General features: G+C 49.1%; 1 protein-coding gene across 1 annotated transcript in view; it reads right to left on the bottom strand.

Annotated features, from left to right (window-relative positions):
• Positions 1-9,439, bottom strand: part of ABCC1 (ATP binding cassette subfamily C member 1 (ABCC1 blood group)) — a 192,634-nt gene extending 183,195 nt beyond the window's left edge. The window contains exon 1 of the mRNA XM_007986551.3: positions 9,245-9,439. Coding sequence (XP_007984742.3) covers positions 9,245-9,292 — 48 coding nt within the window. The 5' untranslated portion in view covers positions 9,293-9,439. The remainder of the gene's footprint in view (positions 1-9,244) is intronic.
• Between the last annotated feature and the right edge of the window lie 8,901 nt (positions 9,440-18,340).

Below are 18,340 nucleotides of genomic sequence, written 5' to 3'. Positions count from 1 at the left end.
AGCTTCTCCAAGGCAACCCCGGTAAGCCAATTACACTAGAATTTCAACAGCCCACAACCTCTTAGGGAAAGGCAGGATGAGGAGGAAGGTCTTGCTCCACATTTCTCCCCCATATTCCTCCACACCAGCAGCTGGGTGATTTCACACCCCAGGGGACATCTGGAGACATCTAGAGACATTTTCAGTTGTCACAACAAGGGGAGGTGCTACCAGCATCTACTAGGGGGTAGAGGCGAGGTTTGGGGCTAAGACTACGCTGCACAGAACGGCAACCAGGCCACAAAGAATGATGTGGCCTACATGTCAACGGGGCCGACACTGAGCAACTGTGCTCCATGTCCCCACCCCCAAAACACAGCTTCCTCAAAGGCCCCGTTCAACCACTCAGCCTCAAAGAGGTAAATGAAGGTACACAGCACCACTCCTCCACCCACAGGGATGCCACCCTATCCCAGTTTTCTTGCTAAGCTTGGGGAAGCCTGCCTCAGGATGTCTGGCCAATAATTAATTTTGGCAAAATGTTTGGGCAAGTTTTCACGAGCTGGAGTTGTACTGACCATTAAGATCTGATCATCAAAGCTAGGCCTTACTTTGCCGTGAAAACCTGAAACCAACATACCAATTCGATGTTTACTTCAAGGTTGGCCTGCAAAGCAGGAGATGCCAACTCAGATACCAACAGGTGCTAAGTGAGTTTCATCAATGAGAGAAGCAGACCACGTGTGAAGAAGCACAATTTTAAAAAGGCAACAGGCCAGGGATGGTGGCTCATGCCTGTAATCCCAGCACTTTGGGAGGCTGAGGCGGGTGGCTCACTTGAAGTCAGGAAGTCGAGACCAGCCTGGCCAATATGGTGAAACCCCATCTCTACTAAAAAATACAAAAACAAGCCAAGTGTGGTGGTGCGGGCCTGTAATCCCAGCTACTCGGGAGGCTGAGGCAGGAGAATCACTGGAACCTGGGAGGCAGAGGTTGCAGTGAGCTGAGATCCCACCACTGCACTCCAGCCTGGGTCACAGAGCAAGACTTCATCTCAAAAAAAATAAAATAAAATAAAATAAAGGCAACAAACATTTGGCTTTAAAAATTAAAGCAACAAAAGGGAGGGGTGGGGACTGCAGCAAACTGGAGCAACTCAGAAATGGACAGCCTCAGCAGACCACTACGATGTATAAATGTGGGCCTGGGGCTAGCAGAACTTGATTTTTCAAGGGAAGCCAGAAATCCAGATGTTTCTATGAAACCTGACAATCAATAAATATTGGAGGGCGGGCACAGTGGTTCATGCCTGTAATCCCAGCACTTTGGGAGGCCAAGGCAGGCGGATCACGAGGTCAAGAGATCGAGGCCATGCTGGCCAACACGGTCGAAACCCCATCTCTACCAAAAACACAAAAATTAGCTGGGTATGGTGGCGGGCCCCTGTAGCCCCAGCTACTGGGGAGGCTGAGGCAGGAGAATTGCTTGAACTCAGGAGGTGGAGGCTGCAGTGAGCCGAGATCACGCCACTGCACTCCAGCCTGGCAACAGAGCAAGACTCCGTCTCAAATAAATAAGTAAATAAAACTGGAAATCACAGTCATTCCTATAATTAAAATCAAGCCAAACCAGCACAGTGGTGAGCTGTTATCTAACCCCTAGGTTGGAACTCATACCTCAAACACTCAAATTCTAATGTTGACTGAGCCCCCACTGTGTGTGAGACACTGAGTCCTGGGAAAAGAGGGGTGGACAAAACCCTGTTCTGATCTTTGCAAGATGAAATAGGTGTTTCGCCAAGCACAGTGGCTCACACCTATAATCCCAGCACTTTGGGAGGCCAAGGCAGGCGGATAGCCTGAGTTCAGGAGTTCACAACCAACCTGGGCAACATGGCGAAACCCTATCTCTACAAAAAATACAAAAATTAGCTGGGCATGGTGGTGTGTGCCTGTAGTCCCAGTTACCTGGGGAGCTGAAGTGGGAGAACTGCTTGAGCCCAGGAGGTTGAGGCTGCAGTGAGCTAAGATCGTGCCACTGCACTCCAGCCTGGGTGTCAGAGCAAGACCTTGTCTAAAAAAAAAAAAAAAAATACAATAAAATAATTTTTTAAAAAGCCATCTGATGAGAAAGCTGGAGGACTCTGTTTATCTGAGTATCCACTTCAGACAGTTAAGTGATTTCATCCTTAAAATCCTTACGAAGAAGTTTCGACACTGCCCAAAAGCCATTGCAGTGCTTCATGTCATTCATTCAACAAACACAGCTGACCCTTGAACAAGACACATTTAAACTGCACATGTCCACTTACACTCAGATTATGCTTCTGCCTCTGCCATCCCTGAGACAGCAAGACCAACCCCTCCCTTTCCTCCTCCTCCTCCTTAGCCTCCTCAGCGTGAAGACAATGAAGATGAAGACCTTTATGATGATCTACTTCCACTTAACAGTAAAAATCTCTTATGAGTTTAACATTTTCTTTTCTCTGCCTTGCTTCACTGTAAGAATACAGTATACAATATATATACAAGATATGAGTTAGGCCAGGTGCAGTGGCTCACGCCTATAATCCCAGCACTTTAGGAGGCCAAGGCAGGAGGGTAGCTTGAGGCCAGGAGTTTGAGACCAGCCTGGACAACATAGCAAGATCCCCATCTCTACCAAAAAACAACAACAAAATCTGTGTTATCAACTGTGTATGTTCTTGGTTCCGGTCAACAGTAGGCTGTTAGCAGTTAAATTTTTAGGCAGTTGAAAGTTATACCTGAATTTTCTTTCCTTTTTTTTTTTTTTTTTTTTTTTTTTGAGATAGAGTCTTGCTCTGTCACCCAGGCTAGAGTGCAGTGGCACGATCTCAGCTCACCGCAAAGTCCGCCACCCAGGTTCAAGCAATTCTCATGCCTCAGCTTCCCAAGTAGCTGGGATTATAGGCACCTGCCACCACACCTGGCTAACTTTTGTAGACAGGCTTTCACCATGTTGGCCAGACTGGTCTCCAACTCCTGACCTCAGGTGATCCTCCTGCCCCAGCATCCCAAAGTGCTGAGATTACAGGTGTGAGCCACTGCGCTGCATCCTAAATTTTCAACTACATGGGGCATCAGCACCCCTAACCCCTGAATTGTTCCAAGGTCAACTGTTATTTACTAAGCCCTAGGCACAGTTCTAGGAGCTGGTATTACAGCCATAAACAAACACAGGTAAAAATCCCCGCCCCTATGTAGCTGACCTTTTGCTGGGAGTTTACCGAGTAGCCACAATACTTAAGCAAAATATTACATGTATTAGAAGGCAGTAAGTGCTACTGGGGGTGTAGATGGGGGTTAGAGACTTGCTAGTGGAGGGAAAGAACGGGATGTCTGAGGTGACACCTGAACAAAGTTTGAAGGTGAGGGACACTGCAGGTAGGAGAAACAGCAAGTGCAAAGGGCCTGAGGCAGGGGCAGGCCTGGCCACCAGCGTGGCTGGAGGAGAGTGAGACAGAAAGCAGCCAGGGAGGAGGTCAGGGAGGCGAAGGGGACAGATGCTGCCCAGCCTTCAAGGTCACTGTAAACCCTTCGGCTTGTACCCTCAAGGACATGGGGAACTAATAATGCAGGGTTTTAGCAGCAAAGGGACAGCTGGGCCAAGACTAGACTGTAGGGGTCAAGGGCAGAGTAGGCACAGCAGCGAAGAGGTGACTGTTTTCTTTTTCTTTTTTTTTCTTTTTTTTTTTTTTTTTTTGAGACAGTCTCACTGTCAACCAGGCTGGAGCGCAGTGGTGAAACCTCGGCTCATTGCAACCTCCAACCCTACTGGGCTCAAGAGATTCTCCTGCCTCAGTCTCCCAAGTAGCTGGGATTACAGGCGCCCACCACGAGGCTCGGTCAATTCAAGTAGCTGGGATTACAGGTACCTGCCCACCAACAGGCTCAGCTAATTTTTGTATTTTCAGTTGAGACAGGTTTTTGCCCAGACTGGTCTCAAACTCCTGGCCTCAAATGATCCGTCTGCCTTGGCCTCCTAAAATGCCAGGATTACAGGCATGAGCCACCGTGCCTGGACTGAGGTGACTGTTCAAATCAAGGAACTGGCCAACGGTGACTCAAGCCAGAGTGGAAGCCGGGGAAGCCATGAGAAGCAGGCCGTCTGAGGCAAGGGGCAACACGATTTGCTGACAGATGTGATGGGAATGGGAGGAGAAAAGGAGAAGTCAAAGCTGGAGACTGAGATGGCAAGAGGAAGCTCACGTTCTTTAGGAACATGGTCAGTGGGAGACACCCACATAGAAAGATCAGTTCCTAGAAGTTGTGTCCACAAACAGAAAAGGTTCCCCCCCCCCCACATCCACCACCAGGTCCCAAAGGCAAGGCACCTCCTCCAGGCTATCACAAACAGAGCTTGTCCTCAGAGAAAGAGAACACAACCCTTCAGGAGAGTCTTGGCCAAATGGACAGGCTGTAGCCGCCTTCTGCAAGGCCCCTAGGGGCTGCGGTGGCTCCATTTGGCCAAGGAACCCTGAATCCGCCCCTGATTGGCCTGAATCACGAATCCATTTGGACCAGGAACCCTGAGTTCACTCCTGCCCAGGCCTCTCCTGGGTCACCCTCATCTCCTCCCAAAGCCATTCACACCTTGCCACCTTGCACCCTGTCATATCACCATCCTGGACCTCAGTGTCCACATCCATGAAATGGGGTGGGTGGAGGGGATGGCCCCCTCAGATGTGACATCCCTTTCCACTCTAACAATCCATAAGGAAGGGTCTGGAAGGAGGAGCAGTCAAAAAGGGGGAAAACAAGCTGAGCACGGTGGCTCACGCCTATAATCCCAACACTTTGGGAGGCTGAGGCAGCTGGACCACTTGAGGTCAAGAGTTCGAGACCAGCCTGGCCAACATGGCAAAACCTCGTTTTGTATTTTGTAAAAAATACAAAAATTAGCCAGGCGTGGTGGTGGGCACCTGTAATCCCAGCTACTCGGGAGCCTGAGGCAGGGGAATCACGTGAACGCAGGAGGCAAAGGTTGTGGTGAACCGAGATCACACCACTGCATTCTAGCCTGGATGACAGAGCAAGACACCATCTCAAAAAAAAAGGTGGGGGGCAGTGGGGAGGGGAAAACAGAGGAAAGGAAGTGGGAGAAGGCTAAGGGATGGATTTGAAAACCAAAGCCACATTTGGAGGAGGGGGAAAAATTGGCTCTTCATAGACTGTTGTTGAGCCAAGGGGAGGAATTAAAGCAGGGATCAGACTGACTCCAAGGCCAGACCTAGCCCCAAGAGGAATTTCTAATAGCTTCTAAGATACTCTTCTTGGCAGCTAAGTCAGATATTCAGGGGTTTACTGAGTTGGTGGATGCCACAGAGTATCTCAGACGTGCACATCAACCCTGGGACCAGCTCACTCCATCGAGGGTGACACACACCTGCAGCCTCCTTCTGGTCTTCTCCAGTGGCAGTCGGTGCAACAGCAAAAATTAACTGGAGAATTCCAAGTGGTGACGACCACTGATCTTTACTGAGCACTGTTGCCAAGCAGCAACATTTTAAGTCCTCGCTAAGGATTCACTCACTTATTCCTCAAGTCACCGCTATTCACTACCTACTATGTTATCCCACATAGGGAAACTGAGGCACAGAGAGAAGTAAACTGCCTCAGCAGCAGAGCCGAATTTGCTCTGAGCCACCACACGATACTGCTTAACACCAAGTTATTTTCTCTGCTTTTCCATAATTTCCAATTTTTCTACACGGGGCCTGAAACACAATCTTTTTTCTTTTGAGACAGTTTCTCTGTCGCCCAGGCTGGAGCGATCTCACCGCGCTGCAATCTCTCCCCAGGTTCAAGCAATTCTCCTGCCTCAGCCTCCCAAATAGCTGGAATCACAGGCATGAGTCACTATGCCCAGCTAATATTTAGTAGAGATGGGGGTCTCGCCATGTTGGTTAGGCTGGTCTCAAACCCCTGACCTCAGGTGATCTGCCTGCCTTGGCCTCACAAAGTGCTGGGATTACAGGCATGAGCCACTACACCTGGCCCTTTTTTATGAGACAGGGTCTCAGTCTGTGGCCCAGACTGGAGTGCAGTGACAGTGATCTCAGCTCATTGCAACCTCCACCCCCACAGCCTTCAACTGATTCTCCTGCCTCAGTCTCCCTGGTAGCTGCGACCACAGGTGCCACACCACCATGCCTGGCTTTTTTTTTTTTTTTTGTAAATTTAGTATTATTAGTAGAGACGGGGTCAATCCATGTCGCCCAGGCTGGTCTTGAGCTCCTGACCTCAAGTGATCCTCCCGCTTCAGCCTCCCAAAGTGCTGGGATTACAGGTGTGAGCCACTGCGCCCAGCCTGCTTTTTGTTTTTTTTTTTTTTTTTTTTAAATGAACTCACGAAAAAGCCCAGGCCCATATTTCCAACCATCATTCCAACCTCAACCACAAAGCAGCCCCTCCTACCAGTCCCACCCCCATCTCCAGAGACCCACCCCCGTGAGAAAAGAAAGTCAAGTGCCGCTGTGCCCTGTCCTCAGGCCCTATTTTCCATTTTGATAGCAAAGTTCTCCTTTTTTCTTCCCAGAACATCTGTCTGAGTAATGGTCAACAGAACCCTTATCATGGGCCATTTCCATCTTCTGAGTTTTCTGGACATTTCCTGTGGCTCAGAGGCAGACAGTGGCCCAGGAACAAAGCGCTGACAGAGTCACACGAGGCCCACTAACCTTGACTTCTAAGCACATGACCTTGGTCACAACAGGAGTCGGGCACGAGTGCCTCACTGCCTTTCCATAGCCCAATCCCATCTCCACGAGCTGAAGAAATGGGGAATCCAAAGGAAGAACAAGGAGCTTGAAACACACAACTTCATCTTTGGAAAAAATAATATTTAACACTAGCCATTGCTTATCTCTGTGCAGGGCACAAGCTGAGCCACTTACAAGATTAACTCATTGACTCTTCACAACAACCCTAGAAGGCTGCCATATTTTTGGCTCCTGTCCCATTTTATAGATGAAGAAAGTGAGGCACACAGAGGGAAAGTGGCTTGCTCAAGGTCACACAGTGATCTGACTGCCTGGGAGGCCAGTCGCTCCTGGCCTTGAACACGCTGCCTTGAAAAACACAAAAACAGCCGGGCACAGTGGCTCATGCCTATAATCTCAACACTTTTGGAGGCTGAGGCAGGAGGATCGCTTGAGCCCAGGAGTATGAGACCAGCCTGGGCAATATAGTGCGACCCTGTCTCTACAAAAATTACAAAATTAGCTGGGTGTGGTGGCACATGCCTATAGTCCCAGGTACTTGGGAGGCTGAGTTAGGAGGATCACTTGAGCAGGGGAGGCAGAGATTGCAGTGAGCTGAGATCACACCACTGCACTCCAGCCTGGGTGACAGAGTGAGACGATGTCCTGAAAAAGAAAAACGCAACAACTACCTACTTTCTACCTTTCAGTTAATTATATTTTAATTTTCCCACTCACGCCCCAGCTGCCTCCTCTCAAATTCTGGTTCCAGGGCACCTCCAGCAAGTCTTGGAATCCAGACAGCAGAAATATGCAAGGTCAAACACCAGATGGGGTACCTACCAGGGGCAGAAATCAGCTACAATTACACCCAAGCGAAACCCAGCCACCTGACAATTTCTGTGGCAAAAAAGTCCTTAACGGAGGAAGACAATTAATTAAAATTTTTAAAAACATTACAACTGGACTTCGTGAATCAGTTTAAGATAAACAAAGCACACCCCAAACATACTCATTAGCCATCAACTACCAGTTGCCATCAATAAAATATGTCCTGATACAAAACCTCATGGATGTTCACCCTGTTTTGCCCCCTCCTCAATGCAGGAGAAGAAAATAAACAAGAGAATATTCCGGAATTCACAGCAACCCGAACCCAGATCACCATGTGAATCTTTGCAAAAAATAATCTTGCTGTTATTACACCTGGTAACAAGGGATCCACAGGTTTTCCTCTTCCTGATTAAAAAAAAAAAAAAAGTTCATTTGCAAAGAGGCTCCAATCACTCCCAGACCCTGAAGGCGAAGTCCGTGTTCTATTTCCACCCCTGGGGTCACTCTCCAACCCCAACTGGCTTAAAATGGGAGACATATCAAAATGTGGTAGGTTATTAAACATAATGATACCCTACTAAAAAATAAACAAAACCAAACCCTCCAATGGGGCCCTGGAGGATGATTTTTCAACATTCCAAATGCAGCCTTCAAGGAAAGGCCCCCAAAACAGGACAAGAAAGTATTTTCGGATGCTAATCACCAGCTCCTAAGAAGCAAGGCTGTTTCTCCTAATTCCTAAACAAAAGAGGAGAGAAACAGTCGTGTCCAGATTTGCCTACTGCGTTCACCAATAATCAAGACAGCACGAAACAGAAGTGCGTTCCTGGAACAAAAAGGCAAATCGCATTACGGAGAAGCTGAAGCCCAAAAGACTGAGGCTTAAACCACAGAAAGTGGACTCCAACCCTGTCAGGCTCCGCAGGCCACGTTACCGAAGAAAATTTGCCAGGATTAAATCCCCAGAGAGGAGCTCCACGTGTTGCAGGGAAGGGAGGGCAGCACCACAGCTACCAGGGTCCTGGGCGTCCTCAGCTGCACCCCAAATGTGACTCGAGCCGAGGGTCAGGTGGGGCACGTCAAGGGTAAACACCCCCCTTCTTCCCTGGTTCCCCCAAACTTCCCCCGCACTATTTAAGCAGAAAGAACAAAAAAGACAAAGCTAGGTAACCACAGAAGAGTAATGTGGCTTGTACGACAACTTCGGGGAGACAATGAAAGTCCCTTTCTACAATCTAAACCCCTCCCCAGCTCACCCCATTGGTCATAGACTATTTTTCGTGAAAAGGGGGGACCCTAACCACAAAAAAGATGGGAAAACAGAAGCAGAGAGACACCCCCTTCCCGCTCCCCATCTCTAGCGTCCCTTCCCTGGAAGGTTTTTTTTAATTAGAGGCGGGAACCCCAAAACAGGAAGGCCTCCTCCCAGAGGTTCTGGCCCGACCCTCCCCTCCAAAACCCCAGGACTGGGCACGCGGCCCCCCACGCTCTGCTCCGCAGGAACTGAGTCACCCAAGTTTTCCTCCACGCCTTGCACCCCCGAAAGGGGCTGGGCCGCTGGCGACGTGGGAGTCCCGGGCCCCAAAGGCCGGACGCAGAGCAGGGAGCGGGGTGCCCCGGGCGGCTGTGGGCCCGGTGCTTTCCGTCCCCGCCGGCCTCCCTCCCTCCCTCCGTCCGTCCCGCCGGCCCCATGAGGCCCCCCGCACGTACCCAGAGCGGGTCGGAGCCATCTGCGCTGCAGAAGCCCCGGAGCGCCATGCGGGCGGCGAGGGCGGCGGCGGGCACCGGGCGGCGGGTGATGCGGCCCGGCTGCTGGCGCGGGCGGCGGCGTGCACTGGACGGTGGGTAATCCGGCCCGGCTGCTGGCTTTGGCTGCGGAGGCGGCGGCGGCGGCGCAAGGAGCCGGGTCCGGGGCCGCAACGCCGCCTGGTTGGCCCGCGCGTCACGGGGATGCGGCGGCCCCGCCCCACCCCGCCCCGCCCCGCCCCGCCCCGGCGCCCGGCTCACCTCGCGCGTCTCGGCGTGGGCAGCCGGACCCGCCACCTCTCGGCGCCCAGGGCCTGGACGCCGCGCCACCCCTACCCCGGATCCTCCGAGGCCCAGGCCCACTCGCTTGCGGACTGGCTCGGGGAGCGTTGGCTCGTCTTCCGGAAGCGCCTAGGATCTTTGGGGCCACACAGCCTGCGACCACTTTTCAAATCCTGTTTAACGACAGTATCCGTAACCAGGGGAAAATAACGTGAACGGAGCCCCCTACCTGCCTGGAGTGTGCTGGGTGCCTTAGCTGCGCCCTCATTTCATTCTGTACTATCTCCACTTTCATGCAGGAAGAAACCCAGGTGCAGAGAGGTTGAGTGATTCCCCCTGCCCAGGGTCACCTGGCTAATCGTTTGCAGGGCTGGGATTTGAACCCGGTCCAAAACTGACTCACACAGAAGGAGGTGGATACTCTTATTCACCTGCCTTTTACAGATGGGGAAACTGAGGTTCAGAGAGGCGAAGTGACTTGCCTGAGGTCACACAGTTAGCAAGGAGTGAAAGTGGAAGTGAGATTCAAACCCATGAGCAGCCCGATTCCAGAGCACTGATGACCCAGAGGGCGTCAGTCTCCATCACCAACAGCTGTCGACCTCACCTGTGTGCAGAGCGCCTTTGCTTCTTCTCAACCTCTTTAAGCATCACTTAGAAATAACTGGGTTATTGACCCTCACCTCAGAGGTAAGGAAACTAAAGCCTGAAGACAAAATAATCATAGGCCAGGCATGGTGGCTCATGCTTGTAATCCTAGCACTTTGGGAAGCTGAGGTGGGCCGATCACATGAGGTCAGGAGTTCAAGACCAGCCTAGCCAACATAGCAAAACCCTGTCTCTACTAAAAATACAAAAATTAGCCAGGTATGGTGGCAGGTACCTGTAGTCCCAGCTACTGGAGAAACTGAAGCAAGAGAATCGCTTGAACCTGGGAAGTGGAGGTTGAAATGAGCTGAGATGGCGCCACTTCACTCCAGCCAGGGCAACAGAGCAAGACTCTGTCTCAAAAAATAATAAAAAATAATAATAATAATTAATAGGCATTCACAATGACAAGGCTTCCTAAGGCTATGTTCTTAGCAATTTACACAAATTAACTGTGCAATCCTCACAACCCCATCAGGTAAGAGGTAGTATTATCCCCATTTTGCAGATGAGGAGACTAAGACCCAGAAAGACAGAGTAAATTGTCAGGGATTATTTAGATTGTAAGTGATTAAGCCAAACTTTGAACCCAAGAAGTCTAGCCAGGAAGGTCGGAAGTCTATAATACCATCTATTGTGCCATATTGCTTTTGAACTGTTGCATAGGCAGACAGGCAGAGACAGAGGAGTTAGGGCGAGGCCTCGGAGTGTAAATTTCACTGTGATATCAGCGATGCCTTTCTTTTCTCCTCTCCTCCTTAATCTCCTGCCTGATGTGTGGTTTCCATAAAACATGCACACAACAGCTGCACCAAATAAAACAAAGTGTGTGTGCATTTGAGACCCCCCCCCAACCACAAAGGACCTAGCGAGGGAAGGAGGAAGGTAGATAGGATTGTTTTCTGTGATTTTTTTATTGACCCAGGTCCCCCAAGGGTGAATGAGTTTCTAAGGGATAATTACTTTCATGTAATAATGCCAATTGTGCTGTTGCTTGACCTTTATACTGTCAACAAATATTTATTGAGCATTTACTACTATATGCCAGATGTCTTGCTAGGAACAATATAAAATTGCGACTCTTTTTTTTTTTTTTTTTTTTTTTTGAGATGGAGTCTTGCTCTGTCGCCCAGGCTGGAATGCAGTGGCGCCATCTCAGCTCACTACAAGCTCCACCTCCCATGTTCATGCCATTCTCCTGCCTCTGCTTCCCAAGTAGCTGGGAATACAGGCGCCCACCACCATGCCCGGCTAATTTTTCTTGTATTTTTTGTAGAGACGAGGTTTCACTGTGTTAGCCAGGATGGTCTCCATCTCCTGACCTCGTGATCCGCCCGCCTCGGCCTCCCAAAGTGCTGGGATTACAGGCGTGAGCCGCCGCGCCTGGCCGAAATTGCTACTCTTATACAGCGTAAAAGATTGGAATTTTTTTGAATTGCGATTTTTTTAAGTGTTTCTTATGGTAAGATGGCAGGTGTTAATCAAATACTATATTTTTGAAAGGGTATTTACAGGCCAGAAGCGGTGACTCCCTCATGTAATCTCAGTGCTTTGGGAAGCCGACGTGGGAGGTTCACTTGGCCCAGGAGTTCAAGGCTGCAGTGAGCTATGATCGCACCGTTGCACTGCAGCCTGGGTAACACAGCGAGATCCCGTCTCAGAAAAAAAAAAAAAAGGCCAGGGGAGGGGAGATATTTACAACTATGGTCACAGCTAGAAAGAAAAAGTGGTGACTAGGCATGGTGGTTCATGTCTGTAATCCCAGCACTTTGGGAGGCCAAGGCAGACAGATCACTTAAGGTCAGGAGTTCAAGACCAGTCTGACCAATATGGTAAAACCACATCTCTACTAAAAACGCAAAAATTAGCTGGGTGTGGTGGTGGGCGACTGCAATCTCAGCTACTCGGGAGGCCGAGGCAGGAGAATCACTTGAACCTGGAGGCGGAGGTTCCAGTAAGCCAAGATCATGCCACTGCACTCCAGCCTGGGCGACAAAGCAAGACTCTGTCTCAAAATAAATAAATAAATAATAAAAATACAAATACAAAAATTAGCTGTGTGTTGTGGTGGGTGCCTGTAATCCCAGCTATTCAGGAGGCTGAGGCAGGAGAATCACTTTAACCCAGGAGGTGGAGGTTGCAGTGAGCTGAGATGGCCCCACTACACTCCAGCCTGGATGACAAAGCGTGACTCCATCTCAGAAACAAACACAAAAAAGGTGGGCAAAAGTGGGCCTAAGTTAGCAATTTACACCACCCCTGCTGAGGGTGAAAGTCAGAGAAGGCTTCCTGGAGGAAGAGGCTTTCAAACTGAGATACAAGGAATGAATCTGGGTTCCTGGGGCCTGGGTTGTGTTCTGGGCAGAAGAAGAGAGTTTGTAGCAAAGTTATGAAGCAGGGAGGGTCCTTGGAGGAAACTGAAAACAGCCTGGGTGGCAGGAACCCAGAGAAGGAAGCAAAAGAAATCCATCTGGAGCAGGAGAGGTCAGAAGGAGCCAGGGCAGGCAGGTACCTGTCGGCCAAGAGCGGGGCAGTGGGAGCCACTGGTGGGTTTTAGGCAGGGCACAAGACAGAGTTGGATTTCTTTCCATGTTGTATTCATTCACTCTTTATTCATCCTTTCAACAAATATTTATTGAGCAAGCACATGAAAACGTGCTCAACATCATTAGTCATCAGGGAAATGCAAATAAAACTCCAGTGAAATACCATCATACACCCACCAGAGTGACTGGAAAGAAAGACTGAAAATTCCAAGTGCAGACAAAGACGTGGATTAACGGGAACAGGCACACTCTGTTAGGAGATGTATAAATTGGCTCAACTACTTTGGAAAACTAACAATTTGGCCGGGTGCAGTGGCTCACGCCTGTAATCCCAGCACTTTAGGAGGCTGAAGCAGGTGGCTCTCTTGAGCTCAGGAGATCGAGACCAGCCTGAGCAACATGGTGAAACCCCATCTCTACAAAAAAATACAAAAAGGTGGGCCAAGGTAGATGGATTGCGTGAGCTCAGGAGTTCAAGACCAGCCTGGCTAACATGAGGAAACGCCCATCTCTACTAAAAATATAAAAAATTAGCCAGGCATGGTGGTGCATGCCTGTAATCCACACTACTCAGGAGGTTAAGGCAGGAGAATTGCTTGAACCCAGGAGGCCGAGGTTGCAGTGAGCTGAGATGGTGCCAGTGCACTCCAGCTTGGGCGACAGAGTGAGACTCTGTCTCAAAAAAAAAAAAAAAAAAAAAAAAATTAGCTGGGCCTTGTGGCGCACGCCTGTAGTCCCAGCTTCTTGGGGATCTGAGGCACAACAGTTGCCTAAACCCAGGAGGCGCAGGTTGCTCTAAGCCAAGATCACACCACTTCACTCCAGCCCCGGTGACAGAGCGAGACTCCATCTCCAAAAAAAAAAGAAAACTAACAATTTGTACTAAAGTGAAACATACAATTACATAGTGACACAGCAATTCCACTCGCCTGCAAAAGGTGAGTTTACATCCACCAAAACACATCTACAAAAAGTGTTCATAATAGCAACAATATGTATGAATCCCACAAAACATAACAAGGAGCAAAACAAGCCAGACACAAATGAGCATATTTGCCATGATCCCATTTACAGGGTGTTCAACAATAGGTAAAACGAATATACGTTATTCGAGAGCCAAGCGCCATGGTTCATGTCTGTAATACCAGCAATCTGGGAGGCCCAGGCAGGAGGATTGCTTCAGGCCAGAAGTTTGAGACCAGCCTGGGCAACACAGTGAGACCTCATTTCTACAAAACAAATTTCTATTTTTTTTATTTTTTGAGACAGACTGTTGCCCTGTTGCCCGGTTGGAGTGCAGTGGCGTGATCTTGGCTCACTGCAACCTCTGCTTCCCAAGTTCAAGCGATTCTCCTGCCCCAGCTTCCCAAGTAGCTGGGACTACAGGTGCATGCCACCAGGCCTGGCTACTTTTTTGTATCTTTAGTAGAGGCGGGGTTTCACCATGTTGGCCAGGTTGGTCTCAAACTCCTGACCTCGTGATCCACCTGCCTCAGCCTCCCAAAGTGCTAGGATTACAGGCGTGAGCCACCGCGCCTGCCTCAACAAACCAATTTTAAAGATTAGCTGGGCATGTTGGCACACACCTGTGATCCTAGCTACTCAGGAAACCGAGATAGGAGAATTGCTTGAGCCCAGGAGTTCCAGACTGCAGTGAATTGTGTGCGATTGCAACACCGCACTCCAGCCAGAGCAACAGAGGTAGACCGTGTCTCTGAATAATAATAGTAATATGTTGATCAAAGTCAAAATAGGAAGAAATGTCCTAGGGAGATGGAAATGTTCTATAACTTGATTTGGTGGTAGTTATGTGGTTTTAAATATACGTATATACACACGCACACACATATATACACACACATACATATATATACACACACATACACACACATTAATATTTTAAAATTCATTGAGCTTGGCTGGGTGCAGTGGCTCATACCTGTAATCCCATCACTTTGGGAAGCCAAGGTCGGAGGTCAGGAGTTCAAGACCAGCCTGGCCAACAAGGTGAAACCGCATCTCTACTAAAAAATACATAAATTAGTCAGGTGTCCTGGTGCGGCCTGTAATGCCAGTTACTCTGGAAGCTGCAGCAGGAGAATCACTTGAACCCAGGAGGCAGAGGTTGCAGTGAGCAGAGATCATGCCACTGCACTCCAGCCTGGGCAACAGAGCAAAACTCTGTCTCAAAAAAAAAAAAAAAAGAAAAAAAAAATTCATCAAGAGGACATTTAAAGCTGCTGTACTTTGCTCTATGAAAATTAAACTCAATTAAAAAAATTCTTTGAGATATGATCTTGCTCTTGCTCTGTTGCCCGGGCTAGAGAGCAGTGGTGCTCACTGCAGCCTGAAACCCTTGGACTCAAGCAATCCTCCTGCCTCAGCCTCCCAAGTAGCTGTGACTGTAGGATACACCACCATGCCTGGCTAATATTTTTTTGTAATGTTTTTGTAAAAAGGGCTCTCACTATGTTACCCAAGCTGGTCTTGAACTCCTGGCCTCAGGTGACCCTCCTGCCTTAGCCTCCCAAAGCGCTGGGATTACAGGCATGAGCCACAGTGTGCAGCCTCAATTTAAAAAATTAAAATAGAAGGCCGGGCGCGGTGGCTCACGCCTGTAATCCCAGCACTTTGGGAGGCCGAGACGGGCGGATCGCAAGGTCAGGAGATCGAGACCATCCTGGCTAACACGGTGAAACCCCGTCTCTACTAAAAAATACAAAAAACTAGCCGAGTGAGGTGACGGGCGCCTGTAGTCCCAGCTACTCAGGAGGCTGAGGCAGGAGAATGGCGTGAACCCGGGAGGCGGAGCTTGCAGTGAGCTGAGATCTGGCCACTGCACTCCAGCCTGGGTGACAGAGCGAGACTCCGTCTCAAAAAATAAAAAAAAAAAAATTAAGATAGAAAATAAATAAATGTGAGCCGGGCACGGTGGCTCACGCCTGTAATCCCAACACTCTGGGAGGCCCAAGCAGGTGGATCACCTGAGGTCAGGAGTTCAAGACCAGCCTGACCAATATGGTAAAACACCCTCTCTACTAAAAATACAAAAAGTAGCCAGGCATGGTGGCACATGCCTGTAATCCAAGCTACTCAGGAGGCGGAGGCTGGAGAATCACTTGAACCCGGGAGGCGGAGGTTGCGGTGAGCCGAGATGGCGCCACTGTACTATAGTCTGAGAGACAGAGTGAGACTCCATCGAAAGTGAAAGAAAGAAAAGAGGCCGGGCACGGTGGCTCACACCTGTAATCCCAGCACTTTAGGAGGCTGAGGCGGGCGGATCACGAGGTCAGGAGATCAAGACCATCCTGGCTAACACAGTGAAACCCCGTCTCTACTAAAACAAACAAACAAAAAAATTAGCTGGGCGTGGTGGCGGGCGCCTGTAGTCCCAGCTACTCAGGAGGCTGAGGCAGGAGAACGGCGTGAACCCGGGAGGCGGAGCTTGCAGTGAGCTGAGATCCGGCCACAGCACTCCAACCTGGACGACAGAGCGAGACTCCGTCTCAAAAAAAAAAAAAAAAAAAAAGAAAGAAAGGAAAGAAAGAAGGAAGGAAAGAAGGAAGGGAGGGAGGGAAAAGCAAAACAAGAAAAGCAAGAAAGCAAGAAAGAAATTTATCGTGGGTCTCCCATGTGCCCGAGGTGGAGGTTGCGGTGAGCCAAGATGGCACCACTGCACTCCAGTCTGTCAGTGAGACTCCATCAAAAAAGAAAGAACGAACGAAAAGAAAGAAGGGAGGGAGGGAGAGAGGAAGAGAGAGAAGAGAAGAGAAGAGAAGAGAAGAGGAAGCAAAGCATGAAAGAAATGTATTGTGGGTCTCCTGTGTGCCAGGCACTGTATTAGTTGCTGTAGACACAGGAGTGACCAAAACAAAGAAGGAAGTAATTATAGACCAAACAAATTAGTCTACCATTTTCTAAAAGCGGAAACTGGGTTTAGAGGGACAAAGTAACACGTTCCAGATCCAACAACTGGGATGTGGCAGAGATAAGGCTCAGCTCTGCTCCTAACCACCAAGCCTCTCCATGCAACTCTTTCAGCCACAGGCTCAAACCACCAGCTTTGCCTTCTTTCTAAGCCCCTCCCTCCCCATTAGGGGCTCTCATAATGTAACAAACCCTTAGACGAAGAGACTCTGGGCACTGCATCAAACCCACTCAACTGGCAGCAAAGTGATGATTAAAATGCAAGATTTGGATTTTGGATTTCAAGCATCAGTAAACTGGTAAATAGCATACAGAATGCCAGAGTTCCTCTTTTTATTTTCTGTAATCATAGCATTGTGTTCTTCTTCATTTATTTAGGAGTACTTTTCACTATTCATAATCATTCATTTATTTATTTGCCCTATATGGCCTCCCCAGTCAGACTGAGAGCATTTTATTTATTTTTATTTATTTATTTATTTTTGAGATACCTCGCTCTGTCGCCCAGGCTGGAGTGCAGTGGCAGGTTCTCGGCTCACTGCAACCTCTGTCTCCCAAGTTCAAGTGATTCTCCTGCTTCAGCCTCTTAAGTAGCTGGGACTACAGGTGAACACCACCACTTCCAGCTAATTTTTGTATTTTTAGTAGAGACGGGATTTCACCATGTTGGCCAGGCTGGTCTCCAACTCCTGACCTCAAGTGATCCACCCGCCTTGGCCTCCCAAAGTGCTGGGATTACAGGTGTGAGCACCTGCCCCAGACTGGGACCTCAAAGCTGCTGCTATCTCTGACCTGAACTTCTGCACCTACCTCCTCCTTGGTCTCCCCACTTCTTTTCTCTCCCCACTACAGTCAGAACCCCTCACAGCAGCCCCAGGGGACCTAGTAAAGCACCCTGCATACAGCCTCCAATGGCCTCCCTTTGTCCTTGGTATAAAATCCTGCTGGAAAAAGATACAACAATTCTACTTCTAGGTATATCACCAAAGGAAGTGAGGCCAGGTGCAGTGGCTCACACCTGTAACCCCAGCACATTGGGAGGCCGAAGCGGGTGGATCACCTGAGGTCAGGAGTTCAGGACCAACTTGACCAACAAGGAGAAACCCCATCTCTACTGAAAATATAAAATTAGCCAGGCATGGTTGGTGCCACATGCCTATAAACCCAGCTACTCAAGAGGCTGAGGCAGGAGAATCGCTTGAACCCGGGAGGCAGAGGTTGTGGTGAGCCAAGATTGCGCCATTGAACTCCAGCCTGGGCAACAAGAGTGAAACTCCATTTAAAAAAAAAAAAAAAAAGAAGTGAAAGCAGGGGTTTGAACAGGTATTTGTACACCCATGTTGATAGCAACATTATGCACAGTAGCCAAAAAGTGGAAGCAGGCCGGGCATGGTGTTTCCTCCCAACTTAGCTTCCCGAGTAGCTGGGATTATAGGTTCGCACCACCACGCCCAGCTAATTTTTGTATTTTTAGTAGAGATGGGGTTTTGCCATGTTGGCCAGGCTGGTCTTGAACTCCTGGCCTCAGATGATCTGCCCACCTCAGCCTCCCAAAGTGCTGGGATTACAGGTGTGAGCTACTGCACCCGGTCACTTGTTCTTTTCACATTTAATTACCCTAAGTTATATACAGGTCATATACTAGATGTATTTATGG

The sequence above is a fragment of the Chlorocebus sabaeus genome, chromosome 5 (assembly GCF_047675955.1).
Source record: "Chlorocebus sabaeus isolate Y175 chromosome 5, mChlSab1.0.hap1, whole genome shotgun sequence".
In the NCBI taxonomy this organism is placed as follows: Eukaryota; Metazoa; Chordata; class Mammalia; order Primates; family Cercopithecidae; genus Chlorocebus; species Chlorocebus sabaeus.
The sequence above is the reverse complement of the archived record's forward strand: the minus strand, read 5'-3'. Positions and strand labels throughout refer to the sequence as shown.